Source organism: Salmo salar, chromosome ssa19 (assembly GCF_905237065.1).
Source record: "Salmo salar chromosome ssa19, Ssal_v3.1, whole genome shotgun sequence".
NCBI classification, from domain to species: domain Eukaryota; kingdom Metazoa; phylum Chordata; class Actinopteri; order Salmoniformes; family Salmonidae; genus Salmo; species Salmo salar.
Window position 1 is genome coordinate 15026684 of NC_059460.1, and position 25255 is coordinate 15051938.

At 42.4% G+C, this 25255-nt stretch overlaps 1 protein-coding gene across 7 annotated transcripts in view; it reads right to left on the reverse strand.

Moving 5' to 3' along the window:
• The window catches only part of pde1ca (phosphodiesterase 1C, calmodulin-dependent a), a 170195-nt gene that overhangs the window by 3105 nt on the left and 141835 nt on the right, over window positions 1–25255 (reverse strand). For 3 of the 7 annotated variants that reach the window (XM_045702121.1, XM_014157412.2, XM_014157411.2), the window contains 8 exons: window positions 23058–23159; window positions 19846–19966; window positions 18324–18405; window positions 17892–18012; window positions 12342–12368; window positions 7449–7624; window positions 6698–6997; window positions 6135–6206 (listed from right to left, as the gene is read on the reverse strand). In XM_045702121.1, coding sequence (XP_045558077.1) covers window positions 6135–6206; window positions 6698–6997; window positions 7449–7624; window positions 12342–12368; window positions 17892–18012; window positions 18324–18405; window positions 19846–19966; window positions 23058–23159 — 1001 coding nt within the window. Of the gene's footprint in view, window positions 1–5; window positions 5190–6134; window positions 6207–6697; window positions 6998–7448; window positions 7625–12341; window positions 12369–17891; window positions 18013–18323; window positions 18406–19845; window positions 19967–23057; window positions 23160–25255 lie in introns of those variants that run through there. The other 4 variants (XM_014157410.2, XM_014157413.2, XM_045702123.1 and 1 more) reach the window with 3 other exon arrangements.

Below are 25255 nucleotides of genomic sequence, written 5' to 3' on the forward strand. Positions count from 1 at the left end.
CGTGATCTGAGCCCTTTGAGTTCAGATTTATTGTCACAACAGTGCACTAACGTAGCGTTGGAACAAACACCACCACATGGCCTGCTGCACAGTTTGTTCTTGGTGTGTGATCAATAAAATCTTCAATTCAAACAAAATAAGACAAAAAAGTGGGGAAAAACAACCGGTTTGATGATTACCAAATGAAACCCCTTGAAGCAATACTCACAGAAAAAAAGTAAACATTGTTATGGCTTCAAATACATAAAGTGCTGTGAAAAAGTACTTTCTCCGTCAGATTTTCTGTATTTTTGAATATTTTTTACACTGAAAGTTATCAGATCTTCAACCAAAACCTAATATTATATAAAAGGGACCATGAGTGAACAAATAACAAACCATTTAGACATTTATTTATTAAAGAAAGTTGCAACACTCAATGCCCCCGTGCGAAAAAATAATTGCCCCCTTATACTCAATAACTGGTCATGCCACCTTTATCTGCAATAACTGCAACCAAACGCTTTCTGTAGTTATCAATTAGTCTCTCACAGCGAGTGGAGGAATTTTGTACCACTCCTCCATGCAGAACTGCTTCAACTCAGTGACATTTGTGGGTTTTCAAGCATAAACTGCTAATTTCAGGTCCTGCCACATCTCAATGGGTTTGGCCGGCAGGGATGTTCTTGTCCCACTAGCGACTCCTGTGGCGGACCGGGCACAATGCACGCTGACACGGTCGCCAGGTGTACGGTGTGTCCTCCAACTCATTGGTGTGGTTGGCTTCCGGGTTAAGCGGGCGTTGTGTCAAGAAGCAGTGCGGCTTGGCAGGGTCGTGTTTCAGAGGACACACGGCTCTCGACCTTTGCCTCTCCCGAGTCCATACGGGAGTTGCAGCGATGGGACAAGACAGTAACTACCAATTGGATACCACAAAGTTGGGGAGAAAAAAGGGGTAAAAAAATATAAAATAAATATAACAGAATTAATGGTTCCTTCAATGATGGCAATGCATCCAAGTCATGATGCAGCAAAGCATCCCCAAACCATCACACTGCCACCACCATGCTTGACCATTGGTATGAGGTTCTTACTGTGGAATGCTGTGTTTGATTTTCGCCAGACATAACAGGGCCCATGTCAGCCAAAAAGTTCCACTTTTGACTCATCTCTTCATAGAACATTGTTCCACTCTTGAGGATCATCCAGGTGATTCTTTGGCAAACTTGAGATGAGCATTCAAGTTCTTCTTAGTGAGCAAGTGTTTCCACCTTGCTACTCTGCCATGAATCCCATTTTTGCCCAGTGGATTTCTGATGGTGGAATCATAAACACTGACCTTAGCTGACTGTAATTATCAGCTGACTGTAATTATCCCTTTAATTGGGTGGAATTAACTGGGGGGCGGCAATAACTTTTTCACACCTTAAGTTTGGTTACCTCATTTTTTCTCTCAGATTCCCTCTATATACCACTACAAGCCATTACCACGAGCCAGTCCTCCCCAATTGAGGTGTCACCAACCTCCTGTGAGACCATCCCACAAAAAGATCTGACCAAATTCAATGTGAAAATGTGCAATAATGCAGAAAATCAGACGGGTCAAATACTTTTTCATGGCACAGTAAAAAAAACTGAAATAAGGGGATATATGGCGAAAAAACTAGAACAAGATGAACATGGTTTCGTCTGTTGTGATTTCATCCCAGGGTTTGCTGATGAGTTGGTCATAGAGAAAGTGGGGGTCACAGAAATGACTATACTGGCACTACTAAACCGTGGGCCTCGAACTTACTGTACTGGCAATAGTTTGTTATCAATAATGTCATATTTCAATATCAACCTATACTAATCCCTAGCAATAGAACATAGAAGCATACTACACTTCATATACCCACTCACACACCAATTCACAAAAAACTATGATCTATAGATTCTATACTCACCTATCAGCTTATCCTCATTTACACATGTCCATTTAAACCCTTCACACACAGTATGTAACCATTTTCAATGCAAGGATGGTAACCGATCAAAATGTAAATATCTGACAATATATGACGCTGTTTCAGGAAGGCATGATATTGCTGGTTTTGAGTTGAAGTAAAGGGAGCAAATTCACAAAGATTGCATGTCATAAAATAGTAAATGAAGGCGTGAGAATGTGGCCATAAAAATGGGTCTGTGCATGTTTTTACGTTCTTCAGGGATTCTTCACTATGACAATGTTCCACAGTCCAGATAACAGGCATGACTAAGTACGATTTTGAATGACAGAACTAGTACCACAGGGTAGCGGTCAGATACAAATATATGTAATGGTAAAAAAAGAAAGAAAAAGGTAACACAGACCCTATCCCTTTGTATCACAAGAAACAACATCTAGAAATCATGGAAAGGGATAGCTGCCACAAAGTATTAACAATCACTAAACACTGACAAGATCTTGTGCTGAAAGATGTCACAAAAGCTTGCAAGCTAGCTAGATAGAGACATATAGACTGTTCTACAGGGCAACACTGAAGTGAGTAGTAAAGACATATCTATTTTAAGGCAAAGATTCTTCCTTCTGGAGCAAAATAAATCATTTTGAGGAGCTTAAACAGAAGCATTTACCCTTTTGTAGATTGAGTTTTATTTTAACTCTAGCATATCTATAATATCTGTTGTTTTTCTATCTTTGGTCAAGGCAACAGGAATTTCTACACAGCGAACCTGGAGGCCATTTTGGAAAGCCCCAAAGATGACCCAGTCAATACTGTACATGTACTATAAGTCTGCTTCTTGAACACAACATGAAATATTTTGATTCTTTACTTTCTACATTTCATTACGTGTAGTAACCTAGTGTTTGTTCTGTTGGTTTCGTTTTCTGTGTTTTTCTTTGTTTTTGAGATATAATAATTCTGTTAATGCTAAATTAATTTATTAACACAAAAAAATGAAATTATATTTACATGCTGTGAATGATTTGTAGAAAATGTATGTATTGGTAAATCAAGATGGATCAATCAGATTCCAAGTTTGTTCAACAGTTTTCACATCACAGTTGAACGTTGAGTGGGAATTAACTGACTCTCTCAACCCAATTCTTATCCACATATGGTTAAACTCTCATGCTTTGTATGCACCAATGCATTTGATAAAGAAAGACTTGAGGATATGAGGATATTGTGTTGAGCTGCAGTGTCTTAAAGCAAAGTCAGAAGAAGTCCTGGAGTTGAAGTGCAAAGCGCAAATAACCAACTCATAATGATGAATTCACACCACTTTGAAATAATGAAACATTAACCCACTCATCCATGTCATTGGGGAGCACAGATTCAGCAGAGACACTGTACATCAGAAGTCTTAGAAACATGTTACTTCTCTCTGTTGACTACATTAAGACATTCAAAATTATAACTATACACAATAATTCATAAATAACATAGAAATGTTCTGTACAATAAATACATATTATACTCTGGTAACCAGGGAACTCCCCTAGCTAGATATGCCAGGAACTGGAGAGAAAAGTAAGCAGCGAAACCTAAGCACACATATACAGTATATTTTGGCATTGTAACATGTTATAAACGGTTGATTTCCCCTGCCCCGTAAAATGAATATGGTTGTTGCGCCCGGCTTAATAACAGTCGTATGATGTCATCACAATAACGTTTTGATGGTTGGAAATCAATCAAGCCTGCACTGTGGAAAACATAAATCACCTACAGTACATTGTAAAAATAAGAACATGACATACTATTTAGAGACAACTTATGAATCAATCATGGTTCTCTGGACATAGTTACTTTTTTCTTTAGATTTACAATAAACATATGGGAATTCTAATGCTAGAGAATCATAGGTCAACACAATACATCATTATATTTATATACATTACCGTACACAATATTGTTTCTTCGTATTACTAAATATGTGTTATTTCTCTCTAAGAAGACGTTTCAATGATGAAGCCAATACGTTTCGGATTTCATATTTAGATTGTACGTTAACGGGTAACCATGACTTCATTTCACTTTATTTGATGTGTGCTAGTTAGAAAGTGCATTCTAGTTGCAAAATGAAATGTAAAAGCGAAACAAATCTAACAATCGTTTATCTTATATATTTTATGTATGCAATATAAGCAAGACAAATGTCGTTGTACTTTATTCATTAATTACACTGGTGGAAATAATAATAACAGTTGTATGTAGATTCGCCATTCTTTCAACACCCTTCTTAAATTCGTCATTGTTTACATTTTGCTCGACACACACAGATGCACATACTGTACAAACACAGAGTGGTCTGAAGGTCCAAATGCAAACCAGGCCACTCTTCCATCACCCAGAACTTTGCTGTGATGAGTAGGAGCAGAGGAAGATACACAGAGCAAACTGACAGCTCCTCTGGAAGGGCCTAGCTAGTGTGGAGGCCAGGCCAACACAGGGCAGCACTGTCCTGTCCTTTAGCCTTACCCTCTCATGTATCAGCCTGTGCGTGTGCCTGCCCCTCTCCAGTTGGAAGAAAGAGCCTATAAGTCCATCATGGCTCAAGAAATGGCAAAGGTCGAAATGTTTGTGCTAATTTGAAACCAGCACATTTACCATGGTAACACATGGACCGGCAAGTTAAGCTTTGATTTGGGAGAAAAAAGCAGACGGAAAAGCAGGATTCCACCAGAGACAGACAAAAGTGGAACTACACTCTTAGAAAAAAGGGTTCCTAAAGGGTTCTTCAGCTGTCCCCATAGATAGAAGAACCCTTTTTGGTTCCAGGTAGAACCCTTTCGGGCTCCATGTGGATCCCTCTGTGGAAAGGGGTTCTACCCGGAACCAAAAGCATTCCACCTGGAACCACAAAGGGTTATTAAAGGGTTCTCCTATGGGGACAGTCGAAGAACCCTTTTAGGATCTGAATAGCACCTTTTTTTCTAAGAGTATAGTGTTGAAAAAAAAGAATACACCAAAATAAAAGCAGTACACATCCAGCAGAGGGCAATCTGGAACATTAGACAGAGAGAGAGAGAGAGAGAGAGAGAGAGAGAGAGAGAGAGAGAGAGAGAGAGAGAGGTGTCCCCTGGTAAATTAAGTCTTTGTTGGGGAACTGAATGGGCAGTTAGTTTGGATTGGACGTAGGAGCAGCCACCACTGCTGCAGCCGCTAGAGACGCAGGTAAACTGTCATGATTACTGTCGTCAGAATCCTCCTCTTCTGTATCTGTGGGAGGGGAAGAGGACATATGGCACACTTAAAACTTCCTGCTCCAACTTCCTGGTCTCCTGGACCGCTGCATGGCATGCTGGGAAGGGGGAGGGGTTAATGACAATATAGGCCGTGATCCACAGCTAAGGCGAGGCTGACGCAACAACCAATGGTTGCATGCCACGTCATCGACTTTGTCATCGACTGGCAAATTGCTATAACATATGATGTGGTTAGCTGATACTTAAATACCTATCAAGGTGTTATAGGATCTGTCAGGCGTCAGCAACGTCTACGCTCGGGAAGTCTGTCGAAATGACAGGAAAGCTGTAGGTACATTATGACCCCAAAAATTGCACATGGTCAGTTTCGTAACTGAGGTTGGGGGTGATGGTTTTGAGAGTCAGTTGTCAAAGGGTGTTAACAGCTAAATGAGAGCGATTGTGTTTGCTCGGAAGAATAGCTTTGAGTTTCAGAGATAAGTCTGATAACAAAAGAACATGTTATGTATAGAGGGACAATGACAAAGTCCCTGTCAGGCTGGAACAAGACTGTAGATAATGATCATTGAACACACTGTCACCATAGTAACGTGAAGGACAGACTCAGGGGAAGGGATAAAAGAAATAAAGGATAGAAAGAGGTTGCCTTTGAGAGGGAGGAGGTGGTGGAGGATGGCAGGGGTGAGTGAGCGTGTGAGTGACATTAGACATGTTTCCACAAGAGAGTCAGTCACAGTCCTGTGCTGTCACATCATAGCCTTAGTCAAATCAAAAAAAATTCTGAATAGAAATTCTAAATTGCAGGACCAAACTACAATGTTTTAATGTGATTTTTCCATACCTTGTCATAACCGAAACTGCTTGTTTTCTACTCTTCGCTTTAAAAACAGGAGACGTGTATTTGATTGTGGAAACGTAGCTGAGGTTCGCCCCGAGGGGAAAGAAAATGTTGTTTTACCGTCAGAAGTGTTTTTCTCACTGTCATCATCAGAGCCAGAGTCAGGTGAGTCTAGGTCCTCTGGGACTTCCCCTGGAGTCAAATAAAACACTGTCATCAACCATCACAATGCCCCAGCACAAACCAAGCCAGAAACCACTGTCCACTAGATGCCTCACACATCCCCCTGACAGACAACACTGATTAAACAAAATAGTCACTGAGTATATAAAATACAGACTTATTGAAGAGGATATGATAACAGTTTCAAAATGCAATTTTAAAATCATTTTACATGCATATTTGACCAGCAGAGGGCACTCTTTTACAACAAAATCATCAGGAGAGCAGCCAAGGATTCAGCAAAGACATTCTCTTCCACTACCATTTCTGAAGCAATAGCAACAACAGTTTGAGAGCACCAAGAAGACCACCAGACAAACTGACTCAAACTTTGGGTCCACCATATTCTAATCACTACTTGGCACTTTAAGTAGATGCTGTTCACAACTTCTTTAAACCAAGTATTATAAATAGAGAGCATATCTGTAGGAGCCTGTAACTGACTGTAAACTAACACGTACCGTTTTGCACTTGCTGGTTTTTCTCTGTGCTGGTGCTGCTGGTTTCAGGCTCCTTGGGGTCCAAGTGATTCAGCCCCGGTCCCGGTCCTGATGTTGTTGTGGTCCCGACGGCCCCCCCTGGGTCCTTATTCCCTTCCTGCTCTTTGGGCACGTCCTCCACCACTTCCTTTTTCGCCCCCTCGGCTTGTGTACCTTCTTCATCTCTCTCTTTCTTTTCTTCCTTCTCTTCTGTCATTCCAGGCTCTGTCTCCTCCTGCGAAGCCTTCTCCTCTGCTTCCCTTTTGGTTTTCTCCTCCAGATCTGTCAGAACCAAAACATATTTTGTATGTGTGAAAGAGCCCTACTCCACCTACTCCCTAACCCACCGAACCCCCAGCCAAGCCCTATCCTGCGTAGGGTGTCTAATGTATATCTTAGCTGCTTGGGTCTTCATTTCCTCTTGTCCTAAGACTGACAATACTTCCACCTCATGGCCTTGGACTGATCATTCCCATAACCCACCTATTTTTTTGTTTTGCTTTACCAATAGCCTCCTGGGTCTCCATTTCTCTCGGTTCTGGTGCACCTCTTTGTTCCTGGACCAAACCCACCCTGACAAGCCCTCTCCTGCCTGCGGCTCTTCTGTACCTTTTGCCTCCTATGTCTTCCACTTCTCATCCTCCTCATTCTGTCTCATACCCTACTCCCCAAACCCACCAACCCTGCCAGACCCTTCCCTGTGAGGGGTTGAGGGGCCCTAGCCCCAGTGTACCTTTAGCAGCCTGGGTCTTCCATTTCTCTCTGTTCTGGTGCACCTCTTCGTTCCAGGTGGCTTTGAAGCCCTTATAGTCGATGGTTCCCGGAGAACAGTTGAGTGTTCCACTGCCCTCTGAGCCTGTACTGATCACACTGGACCGCTTCCCATCCCCCACTGGAATACTGTTTAGACTGTATACAAAGAGAGACAGAGAATGTCATTCACCTGGCCTGTAACACACACCTTACATACTTACTGGGAATATGGCCACAGCAGACACTCGATTCCACAGTGACTTAAACCACAGAACAGTAGTTGCATACATTGTATATGATCCCTGCAGGAATTGAACCCACCACCGTGGTACACTTCCGTGACTGACCTGTCATACACAAAACAACGTAATGAACTACTGAGAATCTATTGAGATTCTACAGAGGGATTATATTGAACATGTGATTGGACATCACAGCCATGCTTAATGGATGTCTGAACTGAAAAACCTCAATTTGAGACATTGAGGAAATGAGGGTTTACAGTTCAGTGATTCTAGTACCACTATAATCACCCTGCGTGTGTATAATGAGCATTATATACATAGACAGATGGACTGGGTTGCAGAGGCTGGGGTAAGAAGAGGAGGTGGACAGATGTGGCTGTTTGCAAACACGATCTGCAAGTGTGTGTCTAGCGGGCAAAGCTGGTTGGAATGACGTCATTACAACCACTTTACAACTAATGTGCGTGTGTGTGTGTGTGTGTGTGTGTGTGTGTGTGTGTGTGTGTGTGTGTGTGTGTGTGTGTGTGTGTGTGTGTGTGTGTATGACTGTTTGTGTATGACAGAGAAAGAAAGTGAGGAAGTGTTTAAGCCTCTTTATCCAGATATGCCTCGGAGAAAAGAGAGAGAGAGAGAAAGAGAGAGAGTGAGAGCGAGAGAGACAGGGAGAAAGAGACAAATCAGGGGTGAGGAGGAAGATGGAGGGAGGGATGGATGAGTGTTCCAAGTAATGTTTATAATCCTTCTATTCTGTTGATGATGATGGCATGACTTTGTTGATGTAACAGCAGGACAGTTGATGATCCCAGCTGATGTTGTTAGGTCTATTTGTGTGTGTGTGTGGACGTGTTTAACTATACTTGAGGGGACCAGAAGTCCCCACAAAAATAGTAAACAAACAAAAAATGTGACCACCTCGGGAGATTTTGTTGGTCCCCACAAGGTCAAATACTATTTCTCTGAGGTTTAGGGTTAAGGTTAGAATTAGTGTTAGGGTTAGAATTAGGTTTAAGGTCAGGTTTAGGAGCTAAGGTTAGTTTTAGGGTTAGAGTTAGGAATTAGGGTTAGGTTTCAAATCAAATCAAATTTTATTTGTCACATGTGCCGAATACAACAGGTGTAGACCTTACAGTGAAATGCTTACTTACAAGCCCTTAACCAACGATGCAGTTTTAAGAAAAATAAGTGTTAAGAAAGTATTTACAAAAATAACAAATAACTAAAGAGCAACAATACAATAACAGTAGCGAGGCTATATACAGGGGGTACCGGTACAATGAGTCAATGTGCAGAGGCACAGGTTAGTTGAGGTAATTGAGGTAATATGTACATGTAGATAGATGTAAAGTGACTATGCATAGATAATAAACAGAGAGTAGCAGCAGTGTAAAAATAGGGGGGGTGAATGTAAATAGTCAGGATAGCCATTTGATTAGCTGTTCAAGAGTCTTATGGCTTGGGGATAGACATTTTACATTGACATTTTAGTCATTTAGCAGACGCTCTCATCCAGAGCGACTTACAGTAGTGAATACATTTCTTTTTTTTCTTTTTTTTTCATACTGGTCCCCCAAGAAGCCTTTTGGACCTAGACTTGGTGCCCCGTTACCACTTGCCGTACTGTAGCAGAGAGAACAGTCTATGACTAGGGTGGCTGAAGTCTTTGGCAATTTTTATGGCCTTCCTCTGACACCGCCTGGTATAGAGGTCCTGGATGGCAGGAAGCTTGGCCCCAGTGATTTGCTGGGCCGTACGCACTACCCTCTGTAGTGCCTTGCGGTAGTAGGCTGAGCCGTTGCCATGCCAGGCGGTGATGCAACCAGTCAGGATGCACTTGATGGTGCAGCTGTAGAACTTTTTATGGATCTGATGACCCATGCCAAAACTTTTCAGTCTCCTGGGGGAGACTGTTGTGCCCTTTTCACGACCGTCTTGGTGTGTTTGGGCCAAGATAGTTTGTTGGTGATGTGGACACCAAGGATCTTGAAGCTCTCAACTTGCTCCACTACAGCCCCACTAATGAGAATGGGGGCATGCTCGGCCCTCCTTTTCCTGTAGTCGACAATCATCTCCTTTGTCTTGATCATATTGTGGGAGAGGTTGTTATCCTGGCACCACACTGCCAGGTCTCTGACCTCTTCCCTATAGGCTGTCTCATTGTTGTCGGTGATCAGGCCTATCATTGTTGTGTCATCGGAAAACTTAATGATGGTGTTGGAGTCGTGCATGGCCATGCAATCCTGGGTGAACAGGGAGTACAGGAGGGGACTGAGCACGCACCCCTGAGGGGCCCCCGTGTTGTTACCTACACTTACCACCTGGGGGCGGCCCATGCTGAGCTGTAGTCAATGAGTAGCATTCTCACGTAGGTGTTCCTTTTGTCCAGGTGGGAAAGAGCAGTGTGGAGTGGAACAGAGATTGCTTCATTTGTGGATCTGCTGGGGAGGTATGCAAATTGGAGTTGGTCTAGAGTTTATGGGATAATTGTGTTGATGATGAGCAGTCTTTCAAAGCACTTCATGGCTACAGGCGTGAGTGCTATGGGTCGGTAGTCATTTAGACACGTTACCTTGGTGTTCTTGGGCACAGGGACTATGGTGGTCTGCTTGAAACATGTTGGTATTACAGACTCGGTCAGGGAGAGGTTGAAAATGTCAGTGAAGACACTTGCCAGTTGATCAGCGCATGCTCTGAGTACACATCCTGGTAATCTGTCTGGCCCTGCGGCCCTGTGAATGTTGACCTGTTTAAAGGTCTTACTCATATCGGCTACGGAGAGCGTGATCACACAGTCGTCCAGACCAGCTGGTGCTCTCATGCACACTTCAGTTTTGTTTTCCTCGAAGCGAGCATAGAAGTCATTTAGCTAATCTGGTAGGCTCGTGTCACTGGTTAGCTTGCGGCTGTGCTTCCCTTTGTAGTCCGTAATAGTTTCCAAGTCCTGCCATATCCGAAGAGCATTGGAGCCGGTGTAGTAGGATTCAATCTTAGTCCTGTATTGATGCTTTGCCTGTTTGATGGTTCGTCGGAGGGCATAGCGGGATTTTTTTACAAGTGTCCGGGTTAGACACCGGTTCCTAGAAAGCGTCAGCTCTACCCTTTAGCTCAGTGCGGATGTTGCATCTAATACATGGTTTCTGGTTGGGGTATGTGCGTACGTCACTGTGGTGATGACCTCATCGATGCACTTATTAATGACGCCGGTGATTGATGTGGTGTACTCCTCAATGCCATCGGAAGAATCCCAGAACATATTCAAGTCTGTGCTAGCAAAACAGTCCTGTTGCTTAGCATCTGTGTCATCTGACCACTTCTGTATTGAGCGAATTACTGTTACTTCCTGCTTTAGATTTTGCTTGTAAGCAAGAATCAGGAGGATAGAGTTATGGTCAGATTTTACAAATGGAGGGCGAGGGAGAGCTTTGTACGCATCTCTGTGTGTGGAGTAAAGGTGGTCTAGAGTTTTAATTCCTCTGGTTGCACATACAACATGCAGATAGAAACGAGGTAAAACGGATTTAAGTTACCATGCATTAAAGTCCCCGGCCACTAGGAGCGCCGCCTCTGGATGAGCATTTTCTTGTTTGCTTATGTCTTATACAGCTCGTTGAGTGCAATCTTAGTGCCAGCATCATTTGTGGTGGTAAATAGACAGCTATGAAAAATATAAATGAAAAGTCTCTTGGTAAATAGTGTGGTCTACAGCTTATCATGAGATATTTTACCTCAGGCAAGCAAATCCTAGAGACTTCCTTAATATTAGATTTCGTGCACCTGCTGTTATTGAGAAATAGACACAGACCGCCATCCCTTGTCTTACAGGAGGCAGCTGTTCTATCTTGCCGATGGACCAAAAACCCAGCCAGCTGTATGTTATCCATGTCGTCCTTCATCCACGACTCGGTGAAACATAAGATATTATAGTTTATAATGTCTCTTTGTTAGGATAGTCTTGATCGGAGCTCATCCAGTGTTTTATCCAATTATTGTACGTTGAATAATAGTACGAAGGTAGAGGCGGGTTACTCACTCACCGTCGGATTCTTACAAGGCACCGCGACCTACGTCCCCTATATCTCCATTTGTTCTTCATGCGAATGACTGGGATTTATGCCCTGTCCGGTGTCGGAAGTAAATCCTTCCCGTCCGACTCGTTAAACAAAAAATCTTCGTCCAGTACGAGGTGAGTAATCACTGTTCTGATATCCAGAAGCTCTTTTCGGTCATAAGAGACGGTGGCAGAAACATTAGGTTCAAAATAAGTTACAAATAACCAAAAAAACACACACAAAAGCACAATTGGTTAGGAGCTTGTAAAACGGCAGCCATTTCCTCCACCGCCATTAGAAAATGTTTTTCCGGGTTAGGGTTAAGGTTAGGTTTTCGAGTTAAAGTTAGGGTCAAGGTCAGGGTAAGGATATGAGTTAGGGGTTTGGGAAAATAGGATGTTAAATGGGATTGAATTGTGTGTCCCCACAAGGTTAGTTGTACAAGACTGTGTGTGTGTGTGTGTGTGTGTGTGTGTGTGTGTGTGTGTGTGTGTGTGTGTGTGTGTGTGTGTGTGTGCAAGCAAGGGTGAAAGAACATTTGTGTTATTGTCAAATCAAATCAAAGTACAATGAAATGCTTACTTGCCAGCTCTCCTCTCAGTACAGCAACTAAAAAGAAATATAAAAAAATATTAAATAAAAAATCTAGTAAGAAAGATAACACAAGCATCCAGTAAAAAAGAAGAGGCAAATAAAGAAATATAAGTAAATACACATGTGCAGTGGAAGTGGTACGTGCATGAACATGCGTGTTAAAACTGTTCCTCATGTCTTTAGAGCCTATGGAAATGTTAAGAGCTGACCTGGGCTCAGTATCAGGCCCATCAAAGGGCACTGGTGATAATGTTAAAGGTCCAATGCAGCTGTTTTTGTTTTCAATTAAAATGGTAAAAAATAAACAAAAGTAGCTTAGCAAAGAGCTTTGGAACTCTGTTTCTTATTTGGGGTGGCAGGTAGCCTAGCGGTTAGAGCATTGGGCTGTAACCAAAAGGTTGCTGGATCGAATCCCTGAGCTGACAAGGTCATTCTGCCATTGAACAATGCAGTTAACCCACTGTTCCCCAGTAGACAATCATTGTAAATAAGAATCTGTTCTTAACTGACATGCCTAGTTAAATAAAGGCTAAAATAAAAAATATTGCTCTATTAACAAATTAACAGCCTGGAAGAGATTTCAGGCTGTCTTTTCAAACAGTTCTTACACTAAAAGAGCATTATCATCATTTTCACAATTTAACAGTATTATTCCAACCACATAGTTTGGAAATATACACTTACTGGCCAGTTTATTAGGTACACAACCCGTTCACGAAAATGGATCGCATCCAGTTACTGTTCGATTGAACATTAGAACGGGCAAACGAGTGACCTAAGCAACTTTGAGCGTGGTAAGATCCTCGGTGCCAGGTGCGCCAGATCCAGTATCTCAGAAACGGATGCCCTCCTGGGCATTTCAGATAGGTGTAACAAGATAAGTGTACCTATTAAACTAGCTGGTGAGTGTCTATAAAACAGAGCAAAATTACATTTTTGACTGCACTGGGCCTTTAAGAGCTGATCTGGACTCAGTATGAAGCCCATCAGTGTGTGAATAAATGGCACAATGTAGTGTTTGCATGATAAAAAACTATAGCAACATGGTCCATAATGGATGACCATTAGAGAGCAGAATAAAGAGAATAAAGAGAATGGAGAGATTACTAAGTGCTACAATCAGTCTGTCCTCTTCAACCACCAGACACTGGCTGTCACCTAGTCACCATGGACGTATTATCCCAGACCATTTATTCTATTCTAACTGACAACACTGTCTCTCTTAATGTGTCTGTTGACTCTTAGTGTGTCTCACTCAGACTGACTAAAACAGCGATGAAAAGGAGTAATTCATTCCAGGAAACTACAGCTGATGTGTACAGCCATAAGACTACTAGCACATCTTTGCACGATGAGAAGTATTTTATTTTATTATTTTCAGCCATTTACACGCACACACACACACACACACACACACACACACACACACACACACACACACACACACACACACACACACACACACACACACACACACACACACACACACACACACACACACACACACACACACACACACACACACACACACACACACACACAGCCATACGTGACAGAGACCAGTCAGTGGAGACACAGCCATAGAGCCTTGGGCAGGAAATTAGATTATAATTACTCATACCAGCTGACATGTTGTTCAGCTTCATTTAGTTATCATTAGACAGACGACTGGAGGACCCCCGGCTTGTTATTTTTAGAGCATCACTGCGTCCACATCCTAAATAGCACCTTATTCCTTACATAGTGCACTACTTTTTACCAGGGCCCATAGGGCTCAGATCAAAAGTAGTGCACTACAGTATGTAGGAAATAGAGTGGAATTTGGGATCAATCTGTATCTGAAGAACAGCCCAGTCTCTGATGTGTCAATGTATGTTTTTCCATGTTTATTTCATCTCCCTAGGAGTCATATAAAGGATGAGATTTTAAATTATGTTATAGATTCGCCAAGACATATGATGAGCATGTCATCTTCACATCTGTCTGCTTGGTTGCACTCTAGATAACATCAGTATGATTCACCTGCAGTATATCATCATCACTCACTAGACCAAAACACAGGGTAAATATGAAGGGTTTGATTCCAAAACATGATAAACACACATTTTTCATGTTTGCATTTAAAAAAAATCTGAAATAAATGTACATGGGTCCCTTTCATTGTGTATGAGTTATGGATGTTATCATGCTTTTAAAACATTTACTTGAGATTACTTGCTTTAGAATGTTTTTTTTGTTGCAAAACGCGATATCCAACACAGTTCCTGACCAAAACGTGCTACATTCAGTAGCATCTGTTTCGAGTTTCATGAGAGTTGTGACATTGAGGTTTCTGCATTATTATGCATTTACACGACACTACAACCACAGATAGAACAATGAGACAGATATTTCACCGGATGTATGAATGTGAAGCATCTGGTTGGTGTTTCTTCCAAATATTGGTTGGTGTTTCTTCCAAATACTTCCAAATATGGTGGTGAGAGGAAACCCAGTGGCCGGCAGTGGCAGTGCGAGAAGATGGAGCAAGATGGATTTTGGCCAACATTCTGCTAATTTTCTCATCAATGAAACATTTGATCTCAATACAGTTTTCTGTTTCCCAAACTAAAATCTGCTACGAACAGTGGACTAAGTTTTGTGTTTAGAGGGAGTGCAAGGGCGAATTGAGTTATTCCACACGTTCACTTCACAGAGTAAACGTTCCCTAACGGAAATATGCAAATACATGCTAGAACGGCCAATAGGCTCTCGCTAGCTTGTGCTTGGCTCTGCACACCTCCTTGTTATGCCCACTATGATTCATTTGCTCCCATTGGAAACGACAGGCTGGGGTCTATCTTGGGTTAGTTATGAAAATCTTTGCTACAACATTACAGTATATGGCAGCCATGTTAGCTCCCGTTAACAGAATGAGCATTATGATGCATTTAGCCTACATGACAGTTACAAATTATAGTTGCTTAAATGTCCAAAAAGAAAACACACATTGTACAGTCGTGGCCAAAAGTTTTGAGAATGACACAAATATACATTTTCACAAAGTTTGCTTGCTTCAGCGTCTTTAGATATTTTTGTCAGATGTTACTATGGAATACTGAAGTATAATTACAAACATTTCATAACTGTCAAAGGCTTTTAATGACAATGACACAAACATGAAGTTGATGCAAAGAGTCAATATTTGCAGTGTTGACCCTTCTTTTTCAAGACCTCTGCAATCTGCCCTGGCATGCTGTCAATTAACTTCTGGGCCACATCCTGACTGATGGCAGCCCATTCTTGCATAATCAATGCTTGGAGTTTGTCAGAATTTGTGGGTTTTTGTTTGTCCACCCGCCTCTTGAGGATTGACCACAAGTTCTCAATGGGATTAAGGTCTGGGGAATTTCCTGGCCATGGAGCCAAAATATCGATGTTTTGTTCCCCGACCCACTTAGTTATCACTTTTGCTTTATGGCAAGGTCCATCATGCTGGAAAAGGCATTGTTCGTCACCAAACTGTTCCTGGATGGTTGGGAGAAGTTGCTCTCGGAGGATGTGTTGGTACCATTCTTTATTCATGGCTTTGTTCTTAGGCAAAATTGTGAGTGAGCCCACTCCCTTAGCTGAGAAGCAACCCCACACATGAAGGGTCTCAGGATGCTTTACTGTTGGCATGACACAGGACTGTTGGTAGCGCTCACCTTGTCTTTTCCGGACAAGCTTTATTCCGGATGCCCCAAACAATCGGAAAGGGGATTCATCAGAGAAAATGACTTTACCTCAGTCTTCAGCAGTCCAATCTGTGTACCTTTTGCAGAATATCAGTCTGTCCCTGATGTTTTTCCTGGAGAGAAGTGGCTTCTTGCTGCCCTTCTTGACACCAGCCCATCCTCCAAAAGTCTTCACCTCACTGTGCGTGCAGATGCACTCACACCTGCCTGCTGCCATTCCTGAGCAAGCTCTGTACTGGTGGTGCCCCAATCCCACAGCTGAATCAACTTTAGGAGACGGTCCTGGCGCTTGCTGGGCTTTCTTGGGCGCCCTGAAGCCTTCTTCACAACAATTGAACCACTCTCCTTGAAGTTCTTGATGATCCGATAAATGGTTGATTTAGGTGCAATCTTACTGGCAGCAATATCCTTGCCTGTGAAGCCCTTTTTCTGCAAAGCAATGATGATGGCACATGTTTCCTTCCAGGTAACCATGGTTGACAGCGGAAGAACAATGATTCCAAGCACCACCCTCCGTTTGAAGCTTACAATCTGTTATTCAAACTCAATCAGCATGACAGAGTGATCTCCAGCCTTGTCCTTGTCAACACTCACACCTGTGTTAACGAGAATCACTGACATGATGTCAGCTGGTCCTTTTGTGGCAGGGCTGAAATGCAAGGGAAATGTTTTTTGGGATTCAGTTCATTTGCATGGCAAAGAGGAACTTTGCAATTAATTGCAATTCATCTGATCACTCTTCATAACATTCTGGAGTATCTGCAAATTGCCATCATACAAACTGAGGCAGCTGACTTTGTGAAAATCAATATTTGTGTCATTCTCAAAACTTTTGGCCATGACTGTAGACACTGTTCGCCCTCTGGATACAATATATTGGCTATGTGATAGGCACAATACAGTTGAAACAAATTGATTATTTTTATATTTATTTATGTGATAATTGATCATTTATTACACGTAACTGTTTAAAACCCAATCTGGATACCTTTTCTATTGGAGCTCTGCTGTATAGCATTTATTTACCTCTGGATACATAGCGTTTATTTATCTCTGGATACATAGCGTTTATTTGCCTCTGGATACATAGCGTTTATTTACCTCTGGATACATAGCGTTTATTTACTTCTGGATACATAGTGTTTATTAACCTCTGGATACATAGCGTTTATTTACTTTTGGATACATAGTGTTTATTTACCTCTGAATACATAGCGTTTATTTACCTCTGGATACATAGCGTGTACTTACCTCTAGATACATAGCTTTTATTTACATCTGGATACTTAGCGTTTATTTACCTCTAGATACATAGCGTTTATTTACCTCTGGATACATAACATTTATTTACCTCTGGATACATAGCGTTTATTTACCTCTGGATACATAACGTTTATTTACCTCTGGATACATAGTGTTTATTTACCTCTGGATAAATAACGTTTATTTACCTCTAGATACATAACATTTGTTTACCTCTGGATGCATAACGTTTGTTTACCTCTGGATACATAGCGTTTATTTACCTCTGGATACATAGCGTTTTGTCACACCACATGATTATTTGTTACTCTAAAATAAAATGACCTTGCAACATATTTGAAACAAAATCACCTTTGTCTTTTCACTAGCCCATGTCATGGTAAGATGAACAAATAATAGCTCTATCTGTTTCACAAGATGTGTGTTCACATTCATTTACAAACATTTTAAGAAATTGATATATCACATTTTGGAATGTGTGTGTACAGTATGTGTGAGTGTGTGTGTGTGCATGCATGCATGTGTGTGTGTAATAAGGTCAGTATGTTGACAGTGTCACCTGGAGCGTCTGAACCCAGCCAGGCCGGAACGAGACGCCTCGTCGATCAGTGGCGTCACAATCTTCTCTGTCATGTCTGAGAGGACTGTGAATGTGGGCTCCACGATGAAATCAATAAATCCTGAGGGAATGAGAGACATATAGAACCACTGAGATCTATCTATCTATCTATCTATCTATCTATCTATCTATCTATCTATCTATCTATCTATCTATCTATCTATCTATCTATCTATCTATCTATCTATCTATCTATCTATCTATCTATCTATCTATCTATCTATCTATCTATCTATCTATCTATCTATCTATCCATCCATCCATCCATCCATCCATCCATCCATCCATCCATCCATCCATCCATCCATCCATCCATCCATCCATTAATCTAATCTATCTATCTATCTATACAACAATGTTACACTGACTCACCAATCTGAGACTGGGCCACCATGGTTGACTTTCGGTCACACAGAGGAGAGAAGGGCAGGCCCAGCTCTGCTTCTTTATCCCCCTGAGAACACAACATGACCACAGTGAACACTGCTTCTGAGTCTTTATGTATGGAGGGATGCAGTCCCTCACAGCGTAAGTGTACTTCATACCAAAGACATGGGGAAGAGGTATGCGTTCCAAAATTCAATTACCAGGTTTTCCAGAAATCTCTGTTGGAAGATTTCCGGAGTCAGAAGGGAATAAGCAGTGAATCCGGAATTCTCTTAACATTACTTCTGAAAAACTTGGGAATTTTGGGGAACTTTGCAACCCTAAGTAGGGGCATTTATTACTGGCCCCAGCAGAGAGAAAAAAACAACAACTGTCATTTGAATGTTAAACAGCCTCTATCCTAGGTGATTACACCCCAGTTTGTTCTCTCCACTCTACTTCTATCTCCCAGTACTGTTGACTTCCCCTAAAAATCAACCTTGTCAGTCGGCCTGAACAGAACAACATCAAAGGAGCCAATTTAAGAAAAGGAAAACTATGTATAGTAAAAAAATATTGGTATGTCCTGGTCATTCATTATACTTGACATTTCTATTAATATGATTAGTGGAGCAGCACCTGGGAATGAACCGATTACATTTCACCATGGCTTTGTTCCAAATAGCACCCTCCTGTTCCCTATGTAGTGCACTACTTTTGACCAGAGGCCTATGGGATGCAGCATTTTTTCAAATTCTAGAAAGAGACCACACTCTACCGGCTAATTTCATTTTCACAGAACAGAGTGAGGTGTTAATTAGCATGTAATGGTAATGGTGAGGATATCCCTAATAGAAAATCGGGATAGGATTCACTGTTGGTTGACTCCGGGTAAATTTCTTTATGTCCTTGTTAATATCCAATGCAATTTTATAATGTATTCCATTTTTTAAATATATTTAGAATTTTCAAGAACAGCTATATTACTCATTGTCACTTTATATTCATAATGATGACAGATGTAATTTATGCAATTCATATAGAGTAATATCCTCCTTTTGTTTAAAGAAATTGGATGTCCTTGTGAAATACCTTGTGAAATTACTGTCCAATATCTCTTATAAATAATGACTTGACAATGTGACATTCAGAAGTGCAGATTTTTCAGGTTTCACTATTTGGAGATCTACTTCTTGTCTTGTGAGAGGAGTGGTAGTCTAGTATCAGATTAATGGGATTAGTGTTGAGCAAGGAAGGAATGAAAACCTATTTGGGAAGGTAGTAGGATTAGGAAGATGCCAGCACTACGTATTAGACTTGGTACACTGGACCTTGTCCCATACCTATCTGACCAGGGTCCATATTCATGAAGCCTCTCAGAGTAGGAGTGCTGATCTTGGATCAGGTCCCCCTGATCTATATCAGCATTCTTAATGGTGCCCAAGTGGTGGTTAGGGTTTAGGGTGAAGTTTTAGGTGTTAAGGGTCAGGGGTTAGAGATCTGGGGTAAGGGGTTAGTATAGACTGACCTGTCTGAAAAACTCTTCCAGGAGTGATGTGGTCCACCTGTGGTGCAGATCCCAGTTCTTGGCTGGGTGGCTGATGTCAGCTGTGTGCAGAATCAGTGATAAGGCCTTGGGCTTGAGAATCCTACAGAGAAAAACAGTGTAGAGCAAATTAAATCAAATCAAACTTTGTCACATGCGCCAAATACAACTGACGAAGACCTTACCGTGAAATGCTTACTTACAAGCCCTTAACCAACAGTGCAGTTCAAGAAAGGGTTTAAGAAAATATTTACCAAATAAACTAAAGTAAAAAACAATAAAAGTAACACAATAAAATAACAATAACAAGGCCATAGACATGGGGTACCAGTACCGAGTCAATGTGCAGGGATACAGGTTAGTCAAGGTAATTTGTACATGTAGGTAGGGGTAAAGGGACTATGCATAGATAATAAATAGCCAGTAGCAGCAGTGTAAAAACAAATGGGGGGGTCAATGTAAATAATCCGGGTGGCCATGTGATTAATTGTTCAGCAGTGTTATGGCTTGGGGGTAGAAGCTGTTAAAGAGCCTTTTGTTCCTAGGCGCTCCAGTACTGCTTGCCATGCGGTAGCAGAGAGAACAGTCTATGACTTGGGTGACTGGAGTCTTTGACCAATTTTTGGACTTTGCTCTGACACTGCCTAGTATATAGGTCCTGGATGGCAGAAAGCTTGGCCCCAGTGATGCAGTGGGCCGCAGTCATGGGTGAACAGGGAGTACAGGAGGGGACTAAGCACACATCCCTGAGGGGCCCCAGTGTTGAGGATCAGCATGGCAGACGTGTTGTTGCCTACCCTTACCACTTGGGGCGGCCCATTAGTAAGTCCAGGATCCAGTTGCAGAGGGAGGTGTTTAGTCCCAGGGTCTTTAGCTTAGTGATAAGCTTTGTGGGTGCTATGGTGATGAACGCTGAGCTGTAGTCAATGAATAGCATTCTCACATAGGTGTTCCTTTTGTCCAGGTTGGAAAGGGCAGTGTGGAGTGCAATTAAGATTACATCATCTGTTGGTACGGTATGCAAATTGGAGTGGGTCTAGGGTATTCGGGATGATGCTGTTGATGTGAGCCATAACCAGCCTTTCAAAGCGCTTCATGGCTACCGACGTGAGTGCTACGGGAAGGTAATAATTTAGGCAGGTTACCTTGGCTTCCTTGGGCACAGGGACTGTGGTGGTCTGCTTGAAACATGTAGGTATTACAGACTTGGTCAGGGAGAGGTTGAAAATGTCAATGAAGACACTTGCCAGTTGGTCAGTGTATGCTTTGAGTACATGTCCTGGTAATCCGTCTGGCCCCGTGGCTTTGTGAATGTTGACCTGTTTAAAGGTCTTGCTCACATTGGCTGCCGAGAGCGTTATCACACAGTCGTCCGGAACAGCTGGTGCTCTCATGCATGCTTCAGTGTTGCCTGCCTCGAAGCGAGCATACAGGGCATTTAGCTTGTCTAGTAGGCTTGCGTTACTGGGCAGCTCGCAGCTGGGTTTCCCTTTGTAGTCTGTAATAGTTTTCAAGCCCTGCCACATCCGACGAGCATCAGAGCCGGTGTAGTAGGATTCAATCTTAATCCTGTATTGACGCTTTGCCTGCTTGATGGTCCGTCTGAGGGCGTAGCGGGATTTCTTACAAGCGTCCGGATTAATGTTGCGATAGCTCGATGCGGATGTTGCCTGTAAACCATGGCTTCTGGTTGGGATATGTACGTACGGTCACTGTGGGGACGACGTCATCGATGTACTTATTGATGAAGCCGATGACTGAGTTTGTATACTCCTCAATGCCATTGGATGAATCCCAGAACATATTCCAGTCTGTGCTAGCAAAACAGTCCTGTAGCATAGCATCCGCGTCATCTAACCACTTCCGTATTGAGCGAGTCACTGGTACTTCCTGCTTTAGTTTTTGCTTGTAAGCAGGAATCAGGAGGATAGAATTATGGTCAGATTTGCCAAATGGAGGGCGAGGGAGAGCTTTGTATGCGTCTCTGTGTGTGGAGTAAAGGTGGTCTAGAGGTTTTTTCCCTCTGGTTACACATGTGACATGCAGGTATAAATGAGGTCAAATGGATTTAAGTTGGCCTGCATTAAAGTCTCCGGCCACTAGGAGCGCCGCTTCTGGATGAGCATTTTCTTGTTTGCTTATGGCTCTATACAGCTCCTTGAGTGTGGTCTTAGTGCCAGCATCGGTTTGTGGTGGAAAATAGACGGCTACGAATAATATAGATGAGAACTCTCTTGGTAGATAGTGTGGTCTACAGCTTATCATAAGGTTCTCTACCTCAGGCGAGCAATACCTTGAGACCTTTTTAATATTAGACATCGCGCACCAGCTGTTATTGACAAATAGACACACACCCCCGCTCCTCATCTTACCAGACATAGCTTCTCTGTCCTGCCGATGCATGGAAAATCCCACCAGCTCTATATTATCCGCGTCGTCGTTCAGCCACGACTCGATGAAACATAAGATATTACAATTTTTATTTTCCCATTGGTAGGATAGTCTTGATCGTATATCATCCATTTTGTTTTCCAATGATTGCACATTGGCCAATACAACGGATGGTAGTGGAGGGTTACTCACTCTTGTATGAATTCTCAGACGGCAGACCGACCTCTGCCCCCTTTTTCCCCGTCTTTTCTTCACGCAAATGACTGGGATTTGGGCCCGTTCGCGTCGGACTCGTTAAAGAAAAGCTCTTCGTCCAGTTCAAGGTGAGTAATCGTTGTTCTGATGTCCAGAAGTTATTTTCATCATAAGAGATGGTAGCAGCAACATTATGTACAAAATAAGTTACAAACAACGCAAAAAAACAAACAAAATAACACAGTTGGTTAGGAGCCCGTAAAACGGCAGCCATCCCTTCCGGCGTCATTCTTTCAACCAAGCAGAGAAGCAGAGAAGATTGCAAGGAACAAGAGTCCAGAGAGACTATAACAGAAGTCAACAGAAGTCTAAGAAAACAACAAACGTCTCAGCAATATTGGTCTTTTGGATATTTGATCAGAGAGACAGCAGCTTGGGGTTATTGTATTTTTGGTATCATTTAATGCATTTATGGTAGGGCAGGCTATGGTTTAGAACAAATGTGTGGGGAGTAATCTGAACTGGCACTATAGTCTACTATAGTGAACAGGGTGCTATTTTAGATATATTGGTCTAGATAATTATAGAGCTAAATAAGAGTCACTCACGCCTCTGGCTGCTGGAGGAAGTTCTTCATGGCCTTGATCTGTTGGAAGTGACAGGACATGTCCGTGGCAAGGACCATTTCTACCACCAGCGCCCGTAGCTCTCTACGAGAGGGGGAGACATACAGACATTTTAGAGAGAGGATCAGATAGACAGACAGATGGACAGACATGGTAGAGGTAGATAAAAGAGAGGATCAGACAGACAGGTTAGAGAGAGGAGTGGACAGACAGGTTAGAGGTAGGTAGAGAGAGGAGCAGACACAGGTTAGAGGCAGTTTAGAGAGAGGAGTGGACAGACAGACAGGTTAGAGGTAGGTTAGAGAGAGGAGCAGACAGACAGACAGGTTAGAGAGAGGATCAGACAGACAGCTTAGAGGTAGGTTAGAGAGAGGATCAGACAGACAGGTTAGAGGTACGTTAGAGAGAGGAGTGGACAGACAGGTTAGATGTAGGTTAGAGAGAGGAGCAGACAGACAGGTTAGAGGTAAGTTAGAGAGAGGAGTGGAGAGACAGACAGGTTAGAGGTAGGTTAGAGAGAGGAGCAGACAGACAGGTTAGAGGTAGGTTTGAGAGAGGAGTGGACAGACAGACATGTTAGAAGTAGGTTAGAGAGAGGAGTGGACAGACAGACAGCTTAGAGGTAGGTTAGAGAGAGGAGGAGACAGACAGATTAGAGGTAGGTTAGAGAGAGGAGTGGACAGACAGACAGGTTAGAGGTAGGTTAGAGAGAGGAGCAGACAGACAGATTAGAGGTAGGTTAGAGAGAGGAGTGGACAGACAGGTTAGAGGTAGGTTAGAGAGAGGAGTGGACAGACAGACAGCTTAGAGGTAGGTTAGAGAGAGGAGCAGACAGACAGGTTAGAGGTAGGTTAGAGAGGGGAGTGGACAGACAGGTTAGAGGTAGGTTAGAGAGAGAAGCAGACAGACAGGTTAGAGGTAGGTTAGAGAGAGGAGTGGACAGACAGGTTAGAGGTAGGTTAGAGAGAGGAGTGGACAGACAGACAGCTTAGAGGTAGGTTAGAGAGAGGAGCAGACAGACAGGTTAGAGGTAGGTTAGAGAGAGGAGTGGACAGACAGGTTAGAGGTAGGTTAGAGAGAGGAGCAGACAGACAGGTTAGAGGTAGGTTAGAGAGAGGAGTGGACAGACAGGTTAGAGGTAGGTTAGAGAGAGAAGCAGGCCATGTCTGTGGTCAACACCATCTCAACCACCCAGGCACGTACACAGATAATGCTCTACCTGTGCAGAGCACCTGCCCCTTTGCACTTCCAGTCTCCAAAGCGCTCTTTTGTATGTTGGTATAATTTACCCAAAACAATTTTGTCGTTGTTTTTCTGATCTGAACCCGCTGCCTGAAAGTTGTCATTAAATTGGCCCCCTGTGGTCACCGGTCGAGTTCAGTGTATAGCTAGCTACACTCTTAGAATCTAAAAGGGTTCTTCGGCCGTCCTCATAGGAGAACCTTTTGAAGAACCCTTTTTGGTTCGAGATAGAACACTTTTCGTTCCAGGTAGAACCCTTTTGGGTTCCATGTAGAAACTTCTATGTAAAGGGTTCTACATGGAGCCCAAAAGAGTTCTACCTGCAACCAAAATGGGTTCTCCTATGGGGACAGCCAAAGAACATTTTTGGAACCTTTTTTTCTACGAGTGTAGCTAGCTAGTTTGAATATCAATACCACTGCCACAGCAGCATAATTGAGCAGTTTAACAACGTGAGTGACCTGCTAACATGCTGATTTACATAATCAAATCCAGTCTGGTTGGCTGATAGGCTTACGTGCAGCAGAGACACAGAAAGAGAAAAGAGGCTGCATCACCGACCCTCAGACTCAACTCCATCCCTTCAGCTGGGATAGATGTGTCAGGGAGGGAAGGAGCAACACAGGTAGTCTATAGCTAGCTAGCCACCATATAATGATAGCGTACTAAAATAACCACACAAGCCACTTGCCAGTCAGCCATATATCATGAATATGAAATAGTGTATGTTCATCGTCATCATAATATTTATGACAATAAATTATTTGCAAACAAAATACATATTTTAATTATGTTAAGCAAAGCATGTAGCTAATAGATCTGTGTTACATGACTATAGAGTTACTATGAAATATGCAATTACTTTTAAATGACATAATTATGAAATTATACTATGAAGTTATAAGATTAGGGATATTAGATTATGAAGTTATTATTTA